Source organism: Eleutherodactylus coqui, chromosome 4 (assembly GCF_035609145.1).
Source record: "Eleutherodactylus coqui strain aEleCoq1 chromosome 4, aEleCoq1.hap1, whole genome shotgun sequence".
Taxonomy (NCBI): domain Eukaryota; kingdom Metazoa; phylum Chordata; class Amphibia; order Anura; family Eleutherodactylidae; genus Eleutherodactylus; species Eleutherodactylus coqui.
Window position 1 is genome coordinate 22,035,493 of NC_089840.1, and position 22,061 is coordinate 22,057,553.

Here is a 22,061-nt window from a genome sequence, read left to right on the forward strand (position 1 = left end):
GACAGAAGATTGTGGAAGCCATCTCGGAGGATGAAAAACAGGACCGATAGGTTTCCCCTCTGGTCCCTTCACAGAATTTTGTCCCAGGACAAGAGGGTCGTTATAAAAGGATTGTCCCAAAAGAGACAACGCTTTCAGAATGCAACTTCATCCCACTCCCAGCACTACAAGAAAACGGCTGATTTTGCTATGGAAAGCCGCGGCCACCTAGTCATTTCTACTGTGAGAGAGTTGTAGTATTACATGATGATGTCCGTTTAAATGAATGGCCATCCTTGTAATACAGGGCACGACTCAAAGTTCACCCAAACAGGAGCCACTCTTGCAGACTGACTGGCTTTCTAGTCCGCTTCTTGGAAGGGTGTCCTGAGCGAGGCTGTCTCTGGTATTGCAGTATTCACTTGAACGAGGTTGAGATGCAATACCAGTCACAGTCCATGGACTAGGGTGGCACTCTTTCTTTGTTTTTATAATCTTGGACAACCCTTTTATGACATTAAATTAACCATCTGGTCTCAGAGCCCAATTCTCTCTAGGGACCTGAAGGTGGAGTTATAATACCTGCTGCTGGTCCCGCACCATTGTCCAGCCAGTTTTGAGCCCTGTTTTCCATTTTCAAAGATGGCCATCGCAATCTTCTATCTACCTAGTGCACACTGTGAATCAGTAGTCCAAGACTTTTTATTTTCCTCTCCGATTGAGCTGGTGCAGATCACATGAGTAGTGCTGGTCAGTCAGAGCAAAGGTGTAGTGCATTGGTAGTCTAACTAAGTATCAATGCAAAAAGTGCATTAGGTAGACAGAAGATTGTGGCAGCCATCTCCGAAGATGAAAAACAGGGCAGATCCGAGGGACAACAGTACAGAGGAGCAACGGCAGTTATGTAGCTCCCCACTCTGGTCCCTGTACAGAATTTTGTCCCAGAACCAGAGGGTCCCTTTAATGGTTGTCCCATCCGAAACAACCGGTTTCAGAATACTGCCCCGTCCCAATCCCGGAAGTCCTGGCAAATGGCTGATTTGTCCAGGGAAACTATGACCACCTGGGCATTTCCACTGCAGGGGAAATGTAGTATTACATGATGGTTGTTTAGATGAATTAGTCATCCTTTTAACTAAAAGATGGTTCAACCAGGTAGACCCCTTCCCTAGGCGGGTGGGCATAGAGTAATGAATGGAACAAGCCTGAAAAACCTGGTGCACCACACAACCTTCCAATGAAGATATTTTAGATCCGTGTATAAAGGTTGATAACTTTATTGACTAAAGCACCAGCAAGGCACCGTGTTTCGAGGTGAACACCAAACCAGTTGTAGTACAGTTTCATCTGTTGCAATTGGTACCTGACCCATAGACGTCAGTAGAGCTACCTTCAGGCATATAGTAACTGCAGTCTATATAGTCTGTACCCCAGCTTGGCCAACAAAGAGGTCACTGATCTAAAATATCTTCATTGGAAGGTTGTGCCGTGCACCAGGTTTTTCCACGGTTGTTCCACACAACAGTTAAGTTTGGCGCTGTTTATGAAAAAAAAAAACTTTATAAAACTGAACAGAATTTTTTCCAGTTTGATGGAAGATGACGACTCAGTAACTGGTGTTTTTTCTTCTACTGGGGTTAATGGTCTTTCAATAACCCCAAGTCCTATGTTCATTCCAAACATTAATCCTCCCTTACCTCCACCACCTCCGCTTCGATTGCAAGCTGCATGTGGCGCATGAGCTTACGCTTTGTACTAATCACATGATGCCACGGTGACCTCTGCCCTTTAACCCTTAGCCTTACTTTACATTCCCGACTATCGTGCTGAGGGATTGTCAAATAGAATGCCACACAACCAGTCACAGGATTTCAGCACCACCAGCTCACACAACAGCTCTGAAAGAAGTGGCAGCCTTTCAGGTTGGTGTCCATTGTGTGATACAGGACCTGTATCTCCTATGTGTGATATATAACGCTTATTGTATGCTCTAATATGTGCGTGTGGATGCTTAACTCAATCATCGCATGGGATAGTCACTCTTATTCTAACGATGCATATGTTTAATCGCTACACTTTGCACAATCTTTTTTCTTAGACTCAGCATCCGAATGGAACCATTTCTGCTTCTTAAATGTTAGAGCACTTAACCACTGAGCCACACTTATCCCAAACCTCCATAATACTGTATGATTTTGCTTCCTTTTATGTAAAAATTGAAAAATTCAACACTTTGCCTCAGTCTCCATCAGTTCTAGTCTTGGATTTTCATAAAATCCATCATGGTCCAATTTTTTATGCAGTCATTGAGGTCAATAGGTGAGGCCATGTGTTTCTATTTACTCTGTTAAGGTATATGCAGGGGCATAATTATAGTGGGTGCAGAAGGTGCTGTTGTACCTGAACCCTGGAAGGTGGCCAATAAGGTCTCTCCTTCCCATATGAGGAGACCAGTCCTATAAATGAAGCATTATGGTTGGTGACCTTGTTGCAGATTTTGCATTGGGACCCAAAAACTTGACTTTGCGCCTTTGGGTATATGGTCATCATAGAGAAGGGCGCACTGCTTGGGTTTTCCCTATACAAGCCACAATGGAGAGACGTTTGCCAAGAATGGCTTTAGCATTAGCATTTGATAACAGTGGATCACCAAGCATTTCTGCAGCCGTACCTGCGGCTGGTATCATTGTGAATTAATTAACTTCCCGAGTCACCCCTTTTAAAAGGCTGTTTTGAAGCTTAATTAATGTCACCATTTGGACCCAGTCTATCCCCTCCAGAACAGAGCCAAAAGGCCATGTTTGGTGGTTTAAGGGGTATTCCCATCTCAGCAACTTATATCGTATCTACAGGATAAGGCATTACTTGCTAATTGGTGGGGTTCCAACCACTCAGACACCCACCAATCCAAAGAAATCACCCCAGCAGGTCCCACAATTTCAACAGCCGCACATGCATGCCACCGCACCATTCACTTCAAGGGGAACTGTTTGAGATAGCTAAGTTCAAGCATTTAGCAATCTCCGATGATCTCGTGGAGGTGAATGGTGCAGTGGTGTGCATGTGCAGCCACCTGCTGAAAAAATTTCAGGACCTGATGGGTGGGCAAATTTTCTGGATCAATGAGGGTCCCAGCAGTAAGACCCCACAGATCGGCAAGCTATTCCCTATCCTATGGATAAGAGATAACTTGCCAAGATGGAAAGATTTTTTTTATTTTGCATTTCCACTTTGCAAAAATTAAAAAAATATATATTTCCATGGACTGACCTGTGTGAAGGTTTATTTTGTGTTGCTTGGATGTTTTTTTCACTATTTTTATTTTTCCTTTTTTTTCCTAGATTTTTGTTCTGGACTTGAACATGCAATCCTATGATTGCCCACATAATGCACTGCAATATTTCTGTATTGCAGTGTATTATCTCCTATCTTTTACATTGAAAGCCAACGTGTCAGCATTCTGCAATTGCATTGCGAAAGTTCATTGACAGGACAGTGGCAGCACCCTTCCCTTGTTAACCATTTACATGCTACAGTTGACATTAACTGCAGCATCTAAAAGACTGACAAGTGGGTTCAGAGTCGCCTCTGATCCCAGCCGTTGCAACAGGACTTCTGGCTTTCAGTTACAACCACGGTCCTGTGATGACCAGCCGCCACTGCTGTTCCTGCAAGGGGTTATAATGGGTCATAAACCATTTTATAAGTAAAGCTGTTTAGTTGTGAAATAAAAAGAAAAGTAACTTTGTAACATACACTTTATTTTCTCCAGCGCTCTGAATGCAGCTGGTGATGTAAACACGGGGTCTTTTCATTCTGGTTGCCATGGATAAGTCCATGAAAGCCTTTTTACTGTATTTTCATTTGGTTTCATTGTCTTTTACAATGGGGCGCTTAGTTTTTGTATGACTGTATCTATATAGAGTAGAGAGGACTTTGTACTGACATGTATACATATATGACCCTGGATGTTGCCATGAAAACTGGAATGAAACGTTGCATTGTAATAATCTGCCGTGAGAGAAATGGAAAATGGTAAAATAATTAATATTATGAAAAAGTGGCCTTTTATAACCCTGGATTTTTGGGCAGATTTTGTCTCAAGAACCAGCAGAACTGTGGATTTCTGCTGCGGCTCAGCAATTACAGATCCACGTGTGGATTTAGCTATTTTCAGTGTGCGGATTTCCTGATGAGGATTCCATGCCGAATTGGCTCAGATTCCGCGTCAAGAACTGACATGTTCCTTCTTTGTTTTTTTTGCATACCGACCTGTATTAGATTATGGCACAGATTTCCATTAAAAGCAACAGGGAGCAGTGCAACGTGGATTCTGTGTCAAATCTGTATCAGGATAATGAAGCATTACTCTCAGATTTTCAATACATTTTACAGCAGGGGTGGAACACTCCAAAAGGGAATGCACCCTTGATGAAATATGTCAACAATAGGTGGTTGATGTGTACCCGCCACTTGCATCCCTGCCAATAAGCTGATTCCTGGTGCCGATATCACTACAATCAGTGCAGGAAGCACAAAGCGCTGGCAGCTGTGCTTGCAGTATCAACCTGGGCCACTGCGCTATGGTCAGTGCTTTATGCTTGCTGTGCTGACTGTAGCGAGACCTGCATTGGGAATCAGCTGATCAGTGGGGATCGGACCGGGAGTCCCAAATAATCATCTATTGATAACCTGTCTTGAGCACAGGTCATCAATAGAATTTTTTTCCTGAAATATCCCTTTAATTGTCTAGTCCAGACATAATATACACTGAATGGGCGGCTTACTAGAATCCCTCTGCTAGTAGCGTGTTAGCCCTTCTTTGAACTTCAGAACCGCCACAAATTATCATACCATAGATTCCACTAGGTGATGAAATTGTTCTGTAGGAATATCGGCCCCTGCGGACAGGAAGCTTGTTATAGTTGCAGCAAAGAAGATGGAGGTCATGACATGGCCTGATCAGCTGACAGGAAGGGGTCAGCGATTCATGCTGCTTTTGCCAAATTCTGACCTCCTATCAGCACAGAGCAACAGAAATCTGGATCCATCTGACCAGGCAATCTTTTTCCACTGCTCAGTGATATAATTTTGCTCTCTTTTGTCTGCTGGAGTGTTTCCTTCAGTTTCACTTGGACAGCAATCGCACTGGAACTGGTCATCTGCAGCTATAGTCCATCCATGCCAGGAATGGGGATTTGTGTGTTTAGACAGGCTATTTGCAGCACCACAGTTGCATATGGCTGCAGTTTTCTTCACCATGACTGTGCAGCGCCTGTTCATCAGAATGATTCCTGACATCCTCCTCTGACCCCTTTGGTTGATGAGTTGATTCCACCTACAAGATCCCTTTTCACTGGATGTTTTACCTTGATCACACCATTCTCAGTAAACGCCACACAATGTTACACAAGAAAACCCAATAAAATTGGCAATGAAATCCTGGCCCCATGTAGCCTAGCACCGATGACCCAGCCTCGTTGGAAGTCGCTAAGATTGGTGGATTTTCCCATCTAATGTGGATTCACACTGTAACTGATCCACGGAAAACTTATCACGTGGTTTTATGCTGCACTCCAAGTTCATGCCTGTAATTTCCATACAGGGAAGCTGCAGTCTTGAAAGGGCCGGTGTTTCTAGTAAAGTGGCCGTCCAGTGTATGTGGATTGGAGTCGTTATTTTAGCTTTGTCCTATATCTTTTTCTGAATATCAACCTTCGGAGAGTCATTGAAGGATATTATATATTATAGTAAAGAGCATTTAAATAATTATAAGATATCGTTATTTTTGCATTGATTAGGCTGCCTCCTGATCAATCAGCAAGAAATGATGGTCTGCTATCACCTGAGTCCAGTATACAGGCTATCATGAAATGGAAAGGTCTGCAGAACAAATAGTGAATTTTAGACATTTGTATTAGTACCAAGGAGTAGCATTACATATTTAAAGGTACAGTACAGCATAAGCTGAACAATCTTAATGTTAGTTGGGTCTAACGAGTCCAATATAGAATACAATATATGAAGCACAAATCACTCACCTACTTTCATTATTTTATTCCACCGTTTACAGCAATGTGTTTTCTATTAAATCTACTTGTTCCTTTTGACTTTTCACAACAGGCGGGAAAGGAGGAAAGAAAAAGAAGACCAAAAACAGTACTAAGTCTCAGAAAAATAATGGATCAAACTGGGCTAATGTTCCACTACCTCCACCGCCCATCCAACCCCTTCCGGGCACTGAGATAGAGCATTATGGCTTAGAACATCAGGAAACAGGGTAAAGTCTTGCTTGATTGTACTTACTAACATTGAAAAATGTAATTGTTTTTGTAATACCCCAAAACCCCTTAATAATTCTGTAGTCAAATCTATGTAAACCTGGACCCTACCTAGAGGAATAGAGGGCAGTCACCGTGATAGGTGAAATCGCAAGGTGTCCTACTGCTGGGTACCTGGTTATCAGCTGTAATCTGTGGGACACATCTGGCCAACAAGTGTTCAGTTCTCCCACAGCGCCTTCACAGGGAAAGTGAAGCATTGCACGGCTACCATTGAATTCAGTGAGCTGTTCATGCTATACACACATCCATGGTCCTCCAGAGCTGTGACAACTGTCAATGAAACATTGAAAGTGGTTGTGCCAACCTTAACAGTTATCACCTGTGCAGAAGATAGGATAAATGTGCCCACACACCTTCAACAACTGTTAGCCAAATACTCATTCGCTTCATAGCTGTTTCCCGCAACTCACCCATACACACGCATTTTCAGCTCTGATGAGCATTCATGTGTATAGGAATGTAAACCACAGCCAGACAGCTCGAGTGCCAGCTTATCTCCCGGGAAACAAAAAAACTGGGTATCTGAAATTCAATAGTCTTGATATTTCTTTCCCTCAACATCATCTTTTATCGGAAAGTTTAGAGGTCTCTAGAGAGTCTTCCAGTCCCAAAGAATTCTAATGTGACTACTAAGACCCCCACCAACAGCAGTGGAGGTCCCATGTACCCCCAAATGAATGGAGCAGCAGTCAAGCATACACAGTGATGCACCATTCATTCCAGTGTGACCGCCAGAGATACTCCAGCTGAGTGCTTGTATTTAGCCATTTCTGGCAGCCCTATTGAAATGAATGGAGTGGTAGCACACATGCTTGACCACCGCTCCAGTCATTCGGGGATGCTCTGGACCTGTTGTTGTGATTGGTGAGTCCTAGCAGTCAGTCAGGGACCAATTAGACAAGGCGGATAGGGTTTAAATGTTTACGTGACCCTCTAGTTTCAGAATAAACTTCTGTCCTGGGACCAGAGGGAGTGTATTATCTGCAGTTGTTGATCTCTGCTGTTTCTCCAATACATAATTTCTGGGTTTTGTTTTTGGCCATTCAAGATGGCTGACACATTTTTCAGACTATCTAATCCCCACAGTGTATTGGTAGTGTTAGACTACCAGTACACTATACGTGTTTTCTGATTGGCCAGAGCTGCTCATGTGATCATCATTGGCCAATCATGTGATTCGGTAGTTAGAAAGTTGCTGCAGTCATCGTGTATGGCCAAAAACAGGGCTCGAAACTGGCGGATCAGAGGGGCAGCAGAGAAGAACTACTGCATTTTATGTACCCCCTTCCATTCCTGTCCCGGGACAGACGTTTGTCCCTGAATCAGAGGGTAGCTTTAAATTTGTCACAATCCCTTTAATTACATTATTATCAATTAGATGCTGTATCATTAAGAACCGGTAAAGAGGCAAAGTCATTAATGATTCTATTACAGCCTAATATGCGATTTCATTATCCGTCTGTAGTGACACATTTTCTAGTACATGTTTTGTACATTTCGCATTTCCAGCCCATTTTGCGGTCGATGTTCTCTTCTTTCTCCGTTCCAGTTCAGTCAAGACTATTTTTAAGGGATTAAACGTGGTTTATTTTTAAACTATCATCGGACTGTCTCTGAACACAGTTTGATATCTTTTATTCCCGCAGAGAAAGTCGTCTTGGTTTTTAATACCTAATGGGAGCTTTGAGCTGTGTCAAACTTTGAGATTTTGAAGGATGTGACCTATAATTTTTGAAATTTGTAGAGTCCTAAAAAAGAAAGATTTTTTTAGACAAACAGTTCGCCGCAGGTTGTGGATATTTTTGACCTTATTTTTATTTGCTTTTTATGTATAAAATCATTTAGATAATAAAAAAAAATCCACGTAATTTAATTTTCTTCAGTTCTCTTGTTAATTTGTGTTTCAGAATTTGGAATTGATTTTTTTTTTTAAATCTAAAATAAATATTTCAGTGTTTACATTCAAAATAAGAGTCGATGCCATAGCCCTGTGTTCACACGGAACAATCCACGGCTGATGTTTTTCATGCAGATTTCTCCTCAAAATCCACAGCCGAAACCTGCAACTGAGCGGCAGATTTCTGATGTGGATTTACAGCCAAGTTTGCCACAGATCCGCATCTGGATTTAGCCTTTGCGAATGGGCAAATTTGCGTGTGGATCTTTCAATCAAGATTTTTCTATATGGATTTGGCCCGGAATCTGCATAAAATAATAACATGTAACTGCTTTTTTTTTTTTACAAGTGTAGATTTCAAGTCCCACATGGATTTCATATCCATGAGCGGAAAAAATCCTCACCATATGGCTTATGGCGTGCACTTCCATTTAAATGAATGGAACACTTAGCTGGCTCAAATTTGCTGTGGATTCAATATGGAACCACAAGGATTCTGCTGGGGTGGATAAATGTCTGATCAGTGGGTGCCCAACTGTTGGGTCTCCCAGAGATCCTGAGACCGGTGCACATGCATGTCCCATATGAATGGAGCAGTGGTGCGCATGCATGACCACCACTCCATTACCTACTCTAGGACAGGTGGAGATCTACTGTATATGCTCTGCAATCTCCATCTGTCCCACAGAAGTGAATGGAGCAGTAGTCAAGCATGCACACTGTTGCTCCATTCACACGTGGCATTCAGATGCACTGGTTTGGGGGCCCCAGCAGTCAGACTCCTTGTAATCTTACATACAGGATAAGGAATGAATGTCTTTTGATGGGAAAACTCCTTTAATAAAAGATTAATGAATTGTTTTGTAGAAAATTGAGCTTTATTCCCAATTTGACTAATTATTTCAGTCTGAATCACCAAAATTAAGTCATCTTTAATTTGTGGATTTGGAAATGAATGCATCAATCTAAAGGGAAGTTTTCAAAAGCACAAAGAGGAAACAATAAATATCCGTTGCCTGAAGGGCAAATACCAACCTCTGTGCAAGAATAGAACAATGGAGTACTAGCTGAAGACTACCTCGTCCATACTGTCAAAAATCCATCACCAGCGTCAATGTGATCTCATACACAGTAGGGGGCACTGTTATTTCTAAGGTAGTAGTGGTCCCTCTTGCCTGCAGGCCCCATACAGCTGAAAATGTTGCATTTAGGGTATGCTTCCCTGTTTAGATTAGCCATGTTTGCCAATGCAGTGCAACCAGACATGATCAAGAAAGATTTAGAATTTTAGATGACTGTAACCTTAACTGGAGCAACCAGTGTCAGGCAGCTGCTGCCAAGGCAAATAGGATTATGGGGTGCATCAGAAGAGGTCTAGAGGCTCATGATGAGAACATTGTTCTTCTTCTTTACAAGCCACTGGTCAGACCACACATGGAATATTGTGAGCAGTTTTGGGCACCGGTACTCAAGAAGGATATATCAGAGCTTGAGCGGGTACTAAGGTGGGCAACTAAAATAGCAAATTGGGCAGACTATAATACCCAGAGAGGTTATCAAAATTGGAGTTATTCAGTTTAGAAAAAAGACGGCTGAAGGGCGACCTAATAACTGTGTATAAATGTATCTGGGGACGTCATCTGTTTATACCTGGGACAGTAACAAGAGGGCGCCCGCTACATCTAGAGGAAAGAAGGTTTCTACACGACATAGAAAGGGGTTCTTTACTGTAAGAGCAGCGAGACTGTGGAATTCTCTGCCAGAAGGCGTGGTGATGGTGAACACACTAAAAGAGTACAAGAGGGGCCTGGACGCCTTTCTGGCCTGTAATAATATTACATGGTATAGTCACTGATTGGCTTTTACCCCCTGTATTTTTTGCCTTCCTTTGGATTAACATTGCAGGATAGTAGACTGAATTGGATGTTCAGATGTCTGTTTTGGCCTTAAAACTATGTTACAATATAGATGATATGAAACAAAATGATATCAATGTCTATGTAAATGTGTGGAGTTTTTTGTTTTGTTTTATGTTCCCTCTTGCTCAGATTGGTTCATGTCTTATTTTTTTTACCCCTTTCCCTTTCTTTCATGGAGGTCTTCTCCCTGGTTGAACTTAAGGGTTGTAGTATAACACTGGGTTATAATATAACGTTACATAGTTATTAAAGGGGGTTTCCCCTGACTTAAAATTGCTTCACAACAACTGTTTCCTTCCTGGTTGCTGACCAGGACATATGACTGCTGCAGCCAATCACTGGTTATAGAAGGCCACTGCTGTGACCACTGATTGGCTGCAGCAATAACATGTCCTTTTCAGCAACCAGGAAGGAGAGAGAGGTTGTGAAGCAATTTTAAGTCATGGGAAAACCCCTTTAATGACTATATAATGTTGATTGCCACATATATTATAACCTTTAATCATTACGAGCCATAGTGCTTTAAAAAAGAAAATTAAAGGACTTGTTCATGATTTTGCCCAGTAGATATATTGGAGTCTTTTTTCCAGATTTACCACTTCAAAATTTTACTAGTGGCTTGGGCAACACCAGATGGGCTGCTGGACAGTTTTAGATGGTACCCAACAGCTGATACCTTCGTTATTCAGAAGACTAATGCTCTGTCAATTCAAGGAATAAAGAGTCATATATAAAATGTGTTTATCTAAGCTGGTATGCCAAACCATAGTATAAAAGGAAGTATTAACCCTTTCCAATCCAATTTAAATCTTGGTTTTCCTAGGGGGCTTACTCTTTTTCTGCCATTACACAACGGCGCTATATGCTGGCTAAAGCCAGTACTGCATGAGGTGATACGTTAGATAGGCTTCGTCAACAGAGATGCTGGCAATATACAGTAAGAGAACCCCGATGAACATCTTCCAACATCAGAGGTGTTCAGCCTTAAATCCTTATGTCTTCAGAGGTCAGACAGTGGATTGGAAAGGGTTAAAAAAAGATTAAAAAATATACAAAAATATACATCCAAACCAATTGGACATTAGAGGAGTACAGATTTCTTCACTTGGTCTTTAGTGACTGCTTGATTTCAGCATATAAAGATTAAAACTTGTCTTGTACTTCAAGGTATGACAGCGATGGATGGTGTCCTCCCCTACCAGTCCAGACATACTTACACCAAGGCTCTGATGATGAACTAGAAGAGGATGATGACAGGGTTCCTACTCCACCAGTACGCGGTGTTGCATCCTCTCCAGCCATCTCATTTGGCCAACAGTCAACAGCAACATTGACCCCATCACCGAGGGAGGAAATGCAGCCCATGCTCCAGGCTCATCTGGATGAGCTCACAAGAGCATACCAGTTTGACATTACAAAGCAGGCCTGGTAATTATTTATGTACAACACTATCATGCTTGTAATGCTACTTTTGCATCATTGGTTCTACAGTATTTCCATGATATACAACGCAGCCAGTGCACAGTATGTCTGGTTGACTATGGTGTTTTTGCTAGCTCCATATGGTGGTAATAATTTAAGTTCTGATTTTGAAGCTTTTCCAGGACTCATTGATACCAGATTGGTGGGGAAAGGGTGAAGTCCAGTAGGCCCACTGATCAGGTGTTTAAAGATGCCGTGGCACTCAGGCTAGCACTTTCACCTTTGTATAGGCATGTGACGTTATATACATCCATCACATGGCTTTTCTGCAGCCCAGTCCCATTCAAGTGCAAAGAATTAAGCTGCAGTACCCAACACAGCCACTATAACTAGAGATGAGCGAGCATACTCGCTAAGGACAATTACTCGATCGAGCATTGCCCTTAGCGAGTATCTCCCCGCTCGGAAGAAAAGGTTCGGCTGCCGGCGCGGGTGACAGGTGAGTTGCGGCCATGAGTAGGGGGGAAGAGAGGGAGAGAGAGATCTCCCCTCCGTTCCTGCCTGCTCTCCCCCGCCGCTCCCGCCTGCCACCGGCAGCCGAATCTTTGCTCCCGAGCAGGCAGGTACTCGCTAAGGGCAATGCTCGATCGAGAAATTGCCCTTAGAGAGTATGCTCGCTCACCTCTAACTATAACGTGTGGCACCATGCCAGGTATACAGTGTGGAAGGTGCAGCACTTATCTCAGCTCATCATAACATCACCTAACCTAACTTCTTGTGTGTAATATCACCGTATGTACATAGTATATGACTATTTGCTATGACTGTTCTCCTTCATGTAACTGTAGCTTATCTACCATACAAGCACATGGAGGAAGGGAGTCTAGCTCTAAACCACTTACCCTACTTGCCATGATGCTGTCATAGAGACGATACATGCATCTGTAACTGGAATTGGAGTAATAATGTGGAGAACATTTTTTTTGGCGCACTCGGGGTCCTCTGATCCCTGTCGATGGACGCCATAATGAATTGCTTCAGTCCTGAAGACCAAGGCAGAGTCACTGTGGTACTAGATGTGGTCTTAATAAAGTGGACAGTCACTGTATATTGCTGGCGTTACATTCAATAGGTAAATCTATATAAACTCATATGCAGTTATCTCCCTGTTAGAAGAAGGATAATTGAGGAATCCTTATCTATGGAGGTACTTTGTTACTGTACATCTGACATGTTCAGCTCTTCTACATCTACGGATATAGCAAAGTTAAACTTGATTGTGATTACTTAAGTGACAAGTTATCATATCTTAAAGTGTACCTGAGTTTTCAACAAGTTTTCTAAAGTACACCAGGTTCTCCTTGCTCTTATTTACTGCTGTTTGCACCCTGTTTCATGTTTGTAAGTTCTGATTTTCAGGTGATCTGCTGTTTTTCTACAGTTTGCAATCCATTTTCAGGGAGGGGGCGTGTAGGAAGCCTAGCAGTCTGCCAGTAGTGCCCTGTCCTGACTTCCTTGCTTCCCATGCCGCATTGCACCAACTCTGGTCCAATCAGCAGGGAGGTAGTATCTGAATGCTCGCCCCTCTGCTTTCCCATAACGATCAGGCATTTAGAAACATTCTGGCTAAATGGTTAGTAAACCCAATATAACGTGTGAACACATACTGTACAAAAGTAGAGGCAGAAAATGTGGCAATCGTTACCACAGTGTGTGCAGATCTGTCAGCCTGCAGCCTCTGAGTGCATTGGAGATGCCTGTAAAAATAGCACTTTCCCCTGTTGCTACTGAAACATCTCTGTGTTCTTGTTAACACAGAAGCTTTTTACCTAACGACAGACAGTGGATTGCAGAGAAGCTGGAAGGGAGACCCCTAGTGGCAGCCACTTTAAACGTGATTTACAGTGGTAAAGCAACAAAAGTTTTAATGCAACTATATTACAGAAATGATGAGACTAACACGAGCTAGTAGATGAGCAGAAGTTGTCTGAAACGTTAATGCTCCTTTTAAGCCATTGAAATACTATTGTTATCCCATCATAACACAGCAAATCCATTGATAAGCTATTGAAAGAGTGAATAAACTGTAGCGTAGAAAGTCCTCTCAATGTGTCCAGTCAAGTTAAACTTTGCTACATCGATAACAAGCTCATTTGTACTTGATCCCTTTTTTAAACCTTGATCGCAGTGAATTTCCAGCTCTGCATGAAGTTATCCTTTAAGATTCTGCTGTGATTTCTTCTTCTTACACCAAATTCTTCAGGACATCTAATCTTAAATAATGAAATTGCGCACATATATCATGTCATCATTTGCCGTCGAACAGTTTCATTAAACGGATTTATAAGTGCACGGTGTTTTCTTATCATAAATAATTTAATTTGAAGGGCAGATCAATGAAGGTGACTACTGTATAATGTGATTTATTATATGGAGATACATATACTGAAGTAGTTGTTAGACTTACAAATCAGAGGGATTTGTTACAATTAAATGGATAATTTATATATGTGACAAGATGGAAAGCCGTAAATCAGCCGCCCGGGTTATAATATCTTCGCCCGGCTCCATTATGGATGTGAGGAAAGGAGTCTGGCAGAAATTGTAAAGTTTATACTGTATATATATATTGAGTGACTTAGTTAAAGGGACAGTATCATGAAAGGTCACTAATGCAGAACAGTATGTAGAAGGCTTGCACCATGATACACTTTTTTCACATTTATGACTTGTCATCAAGGGTGTACGTACCATAGATGTAGACCATGTGGCTGCTATGGGGCCCGAAGGATAAAGGGGACCCACTAATATTTGATCCAACTCCCTTTTCTCCTGCGTGGCTGTAACCAGTGCAGGACTCCCCTCCCTAAAGGAAGTGAATGGCTCAAAAACAAAGGAGTGAGAAATGTCTTAAGGGCCACGGAAAGGAAAAACAAAAACCAGATCTTCCTGTCCTGGGTGCCCAAATCCAGCACCTTAATAAGGGGCCCATTTTTATCTTTGCTTGTTACTTATAGAGATCATAAATATTTGATAAGTTGGGGTTTGGAGCAACTTTTCACAGAAATTGGGGCCATTGGAAACCAGTTGGTCTTTAGTTTACTGCCATGTGTGATGACATGTAGAGGAAAAGGACCACTACAAATTTAAGAAGGAATACTCATAATGCATTAAAATAATAAAATAAGTAATACTCACCTTACCGATCCCCCACCTTCTATTCTGATGCTTCTCGGGTCCCTTATTGGTTTCTGTACTTCTTGGTCCATGTTGACACGGGCACGTGACTGCTTCAGCCAATCAATGGCTACAGCCTATCACCACTGTGGTCCGTAATTGGCTGTAGCAGTCACATGTTCATGTTAACAGGGACCGGGAAGTACAAATACCACTGAGGGACTCTGGGAAGCAAACTAATGGGAGCAATAAGATGGATCTTGCTTCTTTTATTACTTATTGTATTATTTTACACCATTTAAGTGGTTTCTTTAATTACACTTTAGTGGCCAGACATCCCCTTTAATTCATACTGACAAACTGTTGCCTGGATGTGACTGCCGGTCAGGCCTGCCATGATGATGGGAAGAGCTTTGTAACAATATCTGTAAACTGATATGAAATGCATCAAAAAAGAGGGGGGCTCCAGCTGATTTGGGTTCAAAAGAACAGCAGGAGGCGGCAAGATGGGAAAAATGGGGGGTGAGATGCTGGTTAACATGTCTGTCTGTCAGATTAGACAATATGTTAACAACTTTTAGGAACGTATATAGAATTATGCAAAATATCAGAAGTATAACAAGGTAGACCCCTACCGATCTATTGTTAATGGCCTGCCCTGAGAGTTCGTTTACAACCTCTTTAAGATGGAAAGTTACTAAGATCAGCGTTTCACATGCAGATCTTCGTATGACCCCTGTAGGAGCAGGATGTGCCTAATGAGGGGTGCACATATCTAATACATTAGGTGCATCTCAGGACGTCCATGCACCTACACATGTAGCAAAGTTTAACCCAACGCTGATAACTTGATGCAACAAGCCTTCATCTCTTAACACAACAAACATTTCTGTGCAGCAATGTATTTCATGTGTTTGGTGTCAAGTTAAACTTTGTTTCATCTGTAAAAAAAAAACAAAAAACGCCAGTTTATGAGTAGGAGCAGATTTTTAGTATAATTTGCATCAGTTTCTGGCTTAAGTTAAATTTCAGGGGTATTTTCCATCTCGGTAAGTTAAAGGATATGGAATAACTTGCCAATCGGTGGGGGTCTGGCGGCTGAGGCCCCACTGATCCAGAGCTATCTCCCCCAGCTCTTTCCTGAATATTGAATGCATTGACCGTGCATGTGCCCGCTGCATCATTCACCTCAATGGGACTGCAGGAGATTGTTGAGCTCTTCAATTTGTCTATCTCCTGTGGTCCCATTGAAGTGAATAGCGCATTGGAGCGCCTGCATGACCCCCACTGCTAAAGTTTCAGGATTTGCCGGTGGCAATTTTTCTGGATTGGTGGAGGTTCCAGGGGTCAGACGCTCACTGATTGGTAAGTTGTCCCTTAGATGGGAATATCCCTTTAAAGGTGTTTTACCACTAGAGACAAGATAGGTGATATTGGATTGCTGGTGATTGGCCGCTGGGACCCCTGGTGATTTCAAGAATGGCGCTCCCAAATTCCTCACGTGAATGGTAGAGTGCATGCATGACCACTGCTTCATTACCTTCTAAGGAGCAGGGGGAAATTGCTGAGTGGATCAATCTGCATCTGTCCCGTATAAGTGAATGAAGAGGTGGTCACTAGAGATGAGCGAACGTACTCGGTAAGGCCGATTTCGCAATCGAGCACCGCGATTTTCGAGTACTTCACTACTCGGGTGAAAAGTACTCGGGGGTGCTGTGGGTGATCAAGGGGTTGCAGAGGGGAGTGGGGGGGAGAGGGAGAGAGAGAGAGCTCCCCCCTGTTCCGCGCTGCTACCCCCCGCTCCACCACGCCACGCCCCGCCCCACAGCGCCCCCGAGTACTTTTCACCCAAGTAGTGAAGTACTCGAAAATCACGGTGCTCGATTGCGAAATCGGCCTTACCGAGTACGTTCGCTCATCTCTAGTGGTCACACATGCACATTAAGGTATTCAGAGGCGCCATTCTCAGAATTGCTGGTGCTCCAAGCAGTTGGAACCCCAATGATCAGACATGGGTAGGGCATAAATCTCTTTGGTGGTAAAACCCATCAGACAGGAACAGCCGTGACAGGGGTTTAAATGCAGTAAAACTGCAATACAAGTCACACCCTCTGGACAAGAGTGGCGCTGTTTAAGACCCCTTACTCTCATCCTAGAAACCCCTTTAGCCAAAAATGCAATAGTATCTATTCTGCGAGTCAATGCTTAGTGTATGGCTGACTGCGATATCATCCAGTCCTCTATTCCGCATGTATTCGCTCTGTTCCTCACGAAATGAGCGCACACAAAAGTTTACTACCTCAATTACAGTTAACAATTCAATCTCACCCTAAAAAAATGAATAATTCATGCGACGAAACCCATTTCCTTATAAATATATAACAATGTCACTCCGTCCAGCTAATTTGCATATAATTGATAATTTAACATGTCAATCTGGTCACGGCGCCGCTGCCAGACATATAAAAATGGAGACTTTGTGTTACAGTACATTCTATTTCTCAACCTCCAGGCATTTACAGAGCAATAACCAGCCGCCATTGGCCCCTATACCCCCCATGGGATACGTGTCGGGGGCTTTTATATCCGACCTAGAGAATAATCTACCGGATCCCTGTGAAGAGGATCATGAGGATGAGATGAGCCGCCCTCTCCGAGGACTGGAACATACCCCCGGGTCCAGTATGGATAATCTGGACAGCTCCATCACAGGTATCTATGGTGTGTGATTCTCTATATGCAACTTATTAGGTTAGCAGTATGCAGATTTGCGCTGCGGTGGCGTTCCAGGGACCTCTTTATTATGCATTCGCTGGAAACATCAAGTTAAAGTTGGTTTTTGAAACTATGTTTGATTTGCAGCTAAAAGACAAGAACCTTCATGCATTTTAAAAAATGTTAAGACTTGAAAGAAATCCTTTCATCAACAGATCATTCTACGGGGAAGGCGCAGCCTGTGACATGTGAAGGAGAGACTTCACACGGGAAGGCCTAAATAGTTTTCCTTTTTAATTAGGGAGTAATGTTATTCTCTTCCCTAACAGGATCAGACGCAGTTTATTATGTCGTCTCGGACATTTCCGTGTCATTTTTTTTCATGCACTCACATAATATTTAGGGTGATGCGCCATCGGATTACGGATACATAATTACATGTTACACATCCTGCTAAGTCAGGGAAATGAGCAGGAATACATGAATCCTGATACTCGGTGTCCCTGCTGTAGAGCTGCTTCCTAATAGCGGGCATCCATTTACTTAGATCTCCGGCGAGCATTGTGCACTGTTACAACAGTAACACCAGTGCTGACAATAAGGAACCTCATGACTAGTACAGGATACACTAATGTGATAGTAAGGCACCTCACGACTAGTACAGGATACACTAATGTGATAGTAAGGCACCTCACGACTAGTACAGGATACACTAATGTGATAGTAAGGCACCTCATGACTAGTACAGGATACACTAATGTGATAGTAAGGCACCTCACGACTAGTACAGGATACACTAATGTGATAGTAAGGCACCTCATGACTAGTACAGGATACACTAATGTGATAGTAAGGCACCTCATGACTAGTACAGGATACACTAATGTGATAGTAAGGCACCTCACGACTAGTACAGGATACACTAATGTGATAGTAAGGCACCTCATGACTAGTACAGGATACACTAATGTGATAGTAAGGCACCTCATGACTAGTACAGGATACACTAATGTGATAGTAAGGCACCTCATGACTAGTACAGGATACACTAATGTGATAGTAAGGCACCTCATGACTAGTACATTATGGATGATAGGGATGAGCCATTTAGCTAATAATTAAGTCCTTAATTTCACTAATAGTAATAATAATCACTACTGGTACTGGATAGACTATGGTGATAGTAAGGTACCTCACGACTAGTTCATTTTACACAATGCTGATAGGACACCTCACTACTGATACGGGATACATTATGGTGATAGTAAGACAACTGACTACTAGTACAGTATATATATAATAGTGATAGTAGGACAACTGACTACTAGTACAGTATATATATAATAGTGATAGTAGGACAACTGACTACTAGTACAGTATATATATAATAGTGATAGTAGGACAACTGACTACTAGTACAGTATATATATAATAGTGATAGTAGGACAACTGACTAATGGTACTGGATAGACTATGGTAATAGTAAGGTACCTCACAACTAGTTCATTTTACACAATGCTGATAGGACAACTCACTACTGATACGGGATACATTATGGTGATAGTAAGACACATCACTACTACTACAGTATACATAATGATGATAGTAGGACAACTGACTACTAGTACAGTATATATATAATAGTGGTAGGACAACTCACCACTAGTACAGTATATATAATAGTGATAGTAGGACAACTGACTACTAGTACAGTATACATAATGGTGATAGGACAAATTACTACTAGTACAGTATACATAATGGTGATAGTAAGACCTCACTACTAATACAGTATAAATAATGGTGAATAGGACAGCTCACTACTAGTACAGGATACACTAATGTGATAGCAAGGTACCTCACTACTAGTACAGTACACACTATGGTGACAGTAGGGTACCTCACTACTAGTTCAGTATACATAATGGTGATAGTAGGACAACTGACTACTAGTACAGTATACACAATGGTGATAATCCATTTCACTGAAAGTGATATTAAGACACCTCACTACTAGTACATTATACACAATAGGGATAGGAACACTTTACTAGTACTGTATACACAGTGGTGATAGTAGCACAACTCATTACTGGTACAGCATACAATATGGTTATAGTAATGTACTTCAGTACTAGAATAGTATATAAATAGTTATAAGAACCTCTCTACTAGTACAGTATATACAATGGTAATAGTAGGACAACTCACTACTAATACAGGATACACAATGGTGTTTGTAAGATACCTTACTATTACTACAGTATACACAGTGGTGATAATTAGCCACATTTACTAATCGTACAGTATATACAATGGTGATAGTAATGTACCCCAGTACTAGGACAGTATATAAATAGTGATACGGTGAGAACCTCTCTACTAGTACAGTATATACAATGGTGAGAGTAAGCTACTTCACTACGGGTGTAGTATACACAATGGTGATCTAGTAGTTAGGCCCTGGACTCCCAGTACAGTATTCTGCGCTGGACTAAGTAAACAGTATGCCAGCATGAAGAGCAACAAATGCATTAAGAGGCTTTAGCTGTGGTGCACAAATGGCCCAAATATGCACCAATCTTACGGTAACTATTAGCTGACGTAGGCTTCAACCATAATTTATGCCGGTGTCTGGTGTAATTCTAGTCCAGCTGACGGTGCATGGGAAGTCATGGCCTCTCCCACTAAGCCCTGTCGACTTTTCTTCACACTTCAAATGTAAAAGGTAAAAGTTGCACATTTCGCTACAATGCATGATGTTGGCCAAATACCCAAATACCTTCCCCCATAAAACTGGCAGAAACCACTTGATAAATGTCCCCATAGACTCGGGTTTCTCTGTCAGTGGCTTTATCAATGGATCCATTGATTGGTGTTTGTCTAATTGTTTCTTCCTTCAGCCATTGAACGAGATTCCATTTATTAAGGAAAATGTAGTTTGTGAATTAAATCTGTGACTTGGAAGGGAATTGAAGCAATTTTTTTTTCAACCTCATAAAAATGGTAATGTAACAATTAGCAGCGTCGCATTCTAAAACACAGAGTTTTGTGTAAATGGATATACAGTGCCTGGGCATTCATCAAGAAAAGATGGGCTTAGCAGAAAATGACATGTAAATGAATTGATGACTGACCGTAAATTAATTTTAGTGCTGAAGATGTAATAGAGAGACACAGCTAGATGCCACTTTATCGCCGTACTTTATTGCTCTGTAACATTTGAGCAACTACTTAATGTTCGGCGCGCATTTCTTCCCAACGGCTCAAAAGCTTTGAGAAATGTTCGAAGTAGAAAAAAAAACACAAAGTAACAACTCAGTCAACAAAAATAAATAAAACCAAATGGCATGAATTTGATTTTCATCACAAGTGTAAGTAGATATTTATGTCCTAACAGTTTGCATTGCGTTCTATAAATTACCTCTAATTTGGCGGGAATAACCGGCATGCTACAAATCATAAGCGCCATCCTACAGTTCAGCTTCCGATAAACACTCGATCAATGTCTCGTCGTTTTATGTTTGTGCAGCTTAACATTTTGTTTACTTCGTTAAATTTATAATCGCACTTCCGGATACACTTTTGGATACATTTGTGTTTTGTACGTTAATGGCATTATTATATGTTTGGCTGCATTTTGCTGATTCTGAGGGTCATCCAAAAAGTTTCATCTCCAGTATTACTTGCTATGGAATAGTCTTGGATCAATATACCGGGGCATATTTACTGATTACTGATTTACAGATTACTGGGAGGGGCTGGTGAGGATCCAGCAGTCATGGTGCACGTTGACACCAATGAACAAGTTAGAGGTCAATGGAGGGCCCTCAAAAATGATTTCAGGGACTTAGGGTCCAAGCTCAGGGCGCGGACCTCCAGGGTAGTTTTCTCGGAAATACTACCTGTACCTAAAGCCACACTAGAAAGGCAGCAGGACCTTAGGGAGGTAAACAAGTGGCTCCGGAGTTGGTGCAAGAAGGAGGGATTTGGGTTCCTGGAGAACTGGGCTGACTTTGCGGTCGGCTACAGGCTCTACCGTAGGGACGGGCTGCATCTAAATGGGGAGGGTGCAGCTGTGCTGGGGGAAAAGATGGCTAGAAGGCTGGAGGAGTGTTTAAACTAGGGACTGGGGGGGAGGGTAAAATGAGAAATAGTGGGGTAGCCAGTGTAATTAGCGATCTGGGTCCAAGCAAAGGGAATGGGGGACGAGCAGGGGGTGGGGTTAGTACAGTTAGAACTGATAGATCAGCCATAAGTACGAATAGCAACAAAACAAATTTAAAAAACAAAAAAAATGATATAAATTGTATGATCACGAATGCACGAAGTCTGATCGGTAAAGTGGGCGAGCTTGAAGCAAGAATGACTGATGAAAGTTATGATATGGTCGGAATTACTGAAACATGGCTTGATGATAAGTGCGATTGGGCGGTGAATTTGCAGGGGTACAATCTCTTCAGAAGAGACCGAAGGAACCAGAAAGGGGGAGGGGTATGTCTGTACGTCAAATCGAACTTGAAGCCGAGGCTACGGGAGGATATAGGGGTAGGAGACGAACAGGTGGAATCTCTGTGGGTAGAAATACAGGGAGGAAAAAATAACAAA

At 42.1% G+C, this 22,061-nt stretch overlaps 1 protein-coding gene across 12 annotated transcripts in view; it reads left to right on the top strand.

Annotated features, from left to right (window-relative positions):
- The window catches only part of ROBO2 (roundabout guidance receptor 2), a 466,996-nt gene that overhangs the window by 424,686 nt on the left and 20,249 nt on the right, over positions 1-22,061 (top strand). For 5 of the 12 annotated variants that reach the window (XM_066599126.1, XM_066599129.1, XM_066599134.1 and 2 more), the window contains 4 exons: positions 1,779-1,901; positions 6,103-6,259; positions 11,307-11,567; positions 17,251-17,450. In XM_066599126.1, the coding sequence (XP_066455223.1) occupies positions 1,779-1,901; positions 6,103-6,259; positions 11,307-11,567; positions 17,251-17,450 (741 nt within the window). Of the gene's footprint in view, positions 1-1,778; positions 1,902-6,102; positions 6,260-11,306; positions 11,568-17,250; positions 17,460-22,061 lie in introns of all 12 variants that reach the window. The other 7 variants (XM_066599125.1, XM_066599128.1, XM_066599127.1 and 4 more) reach the window with 3 other exon arrangements.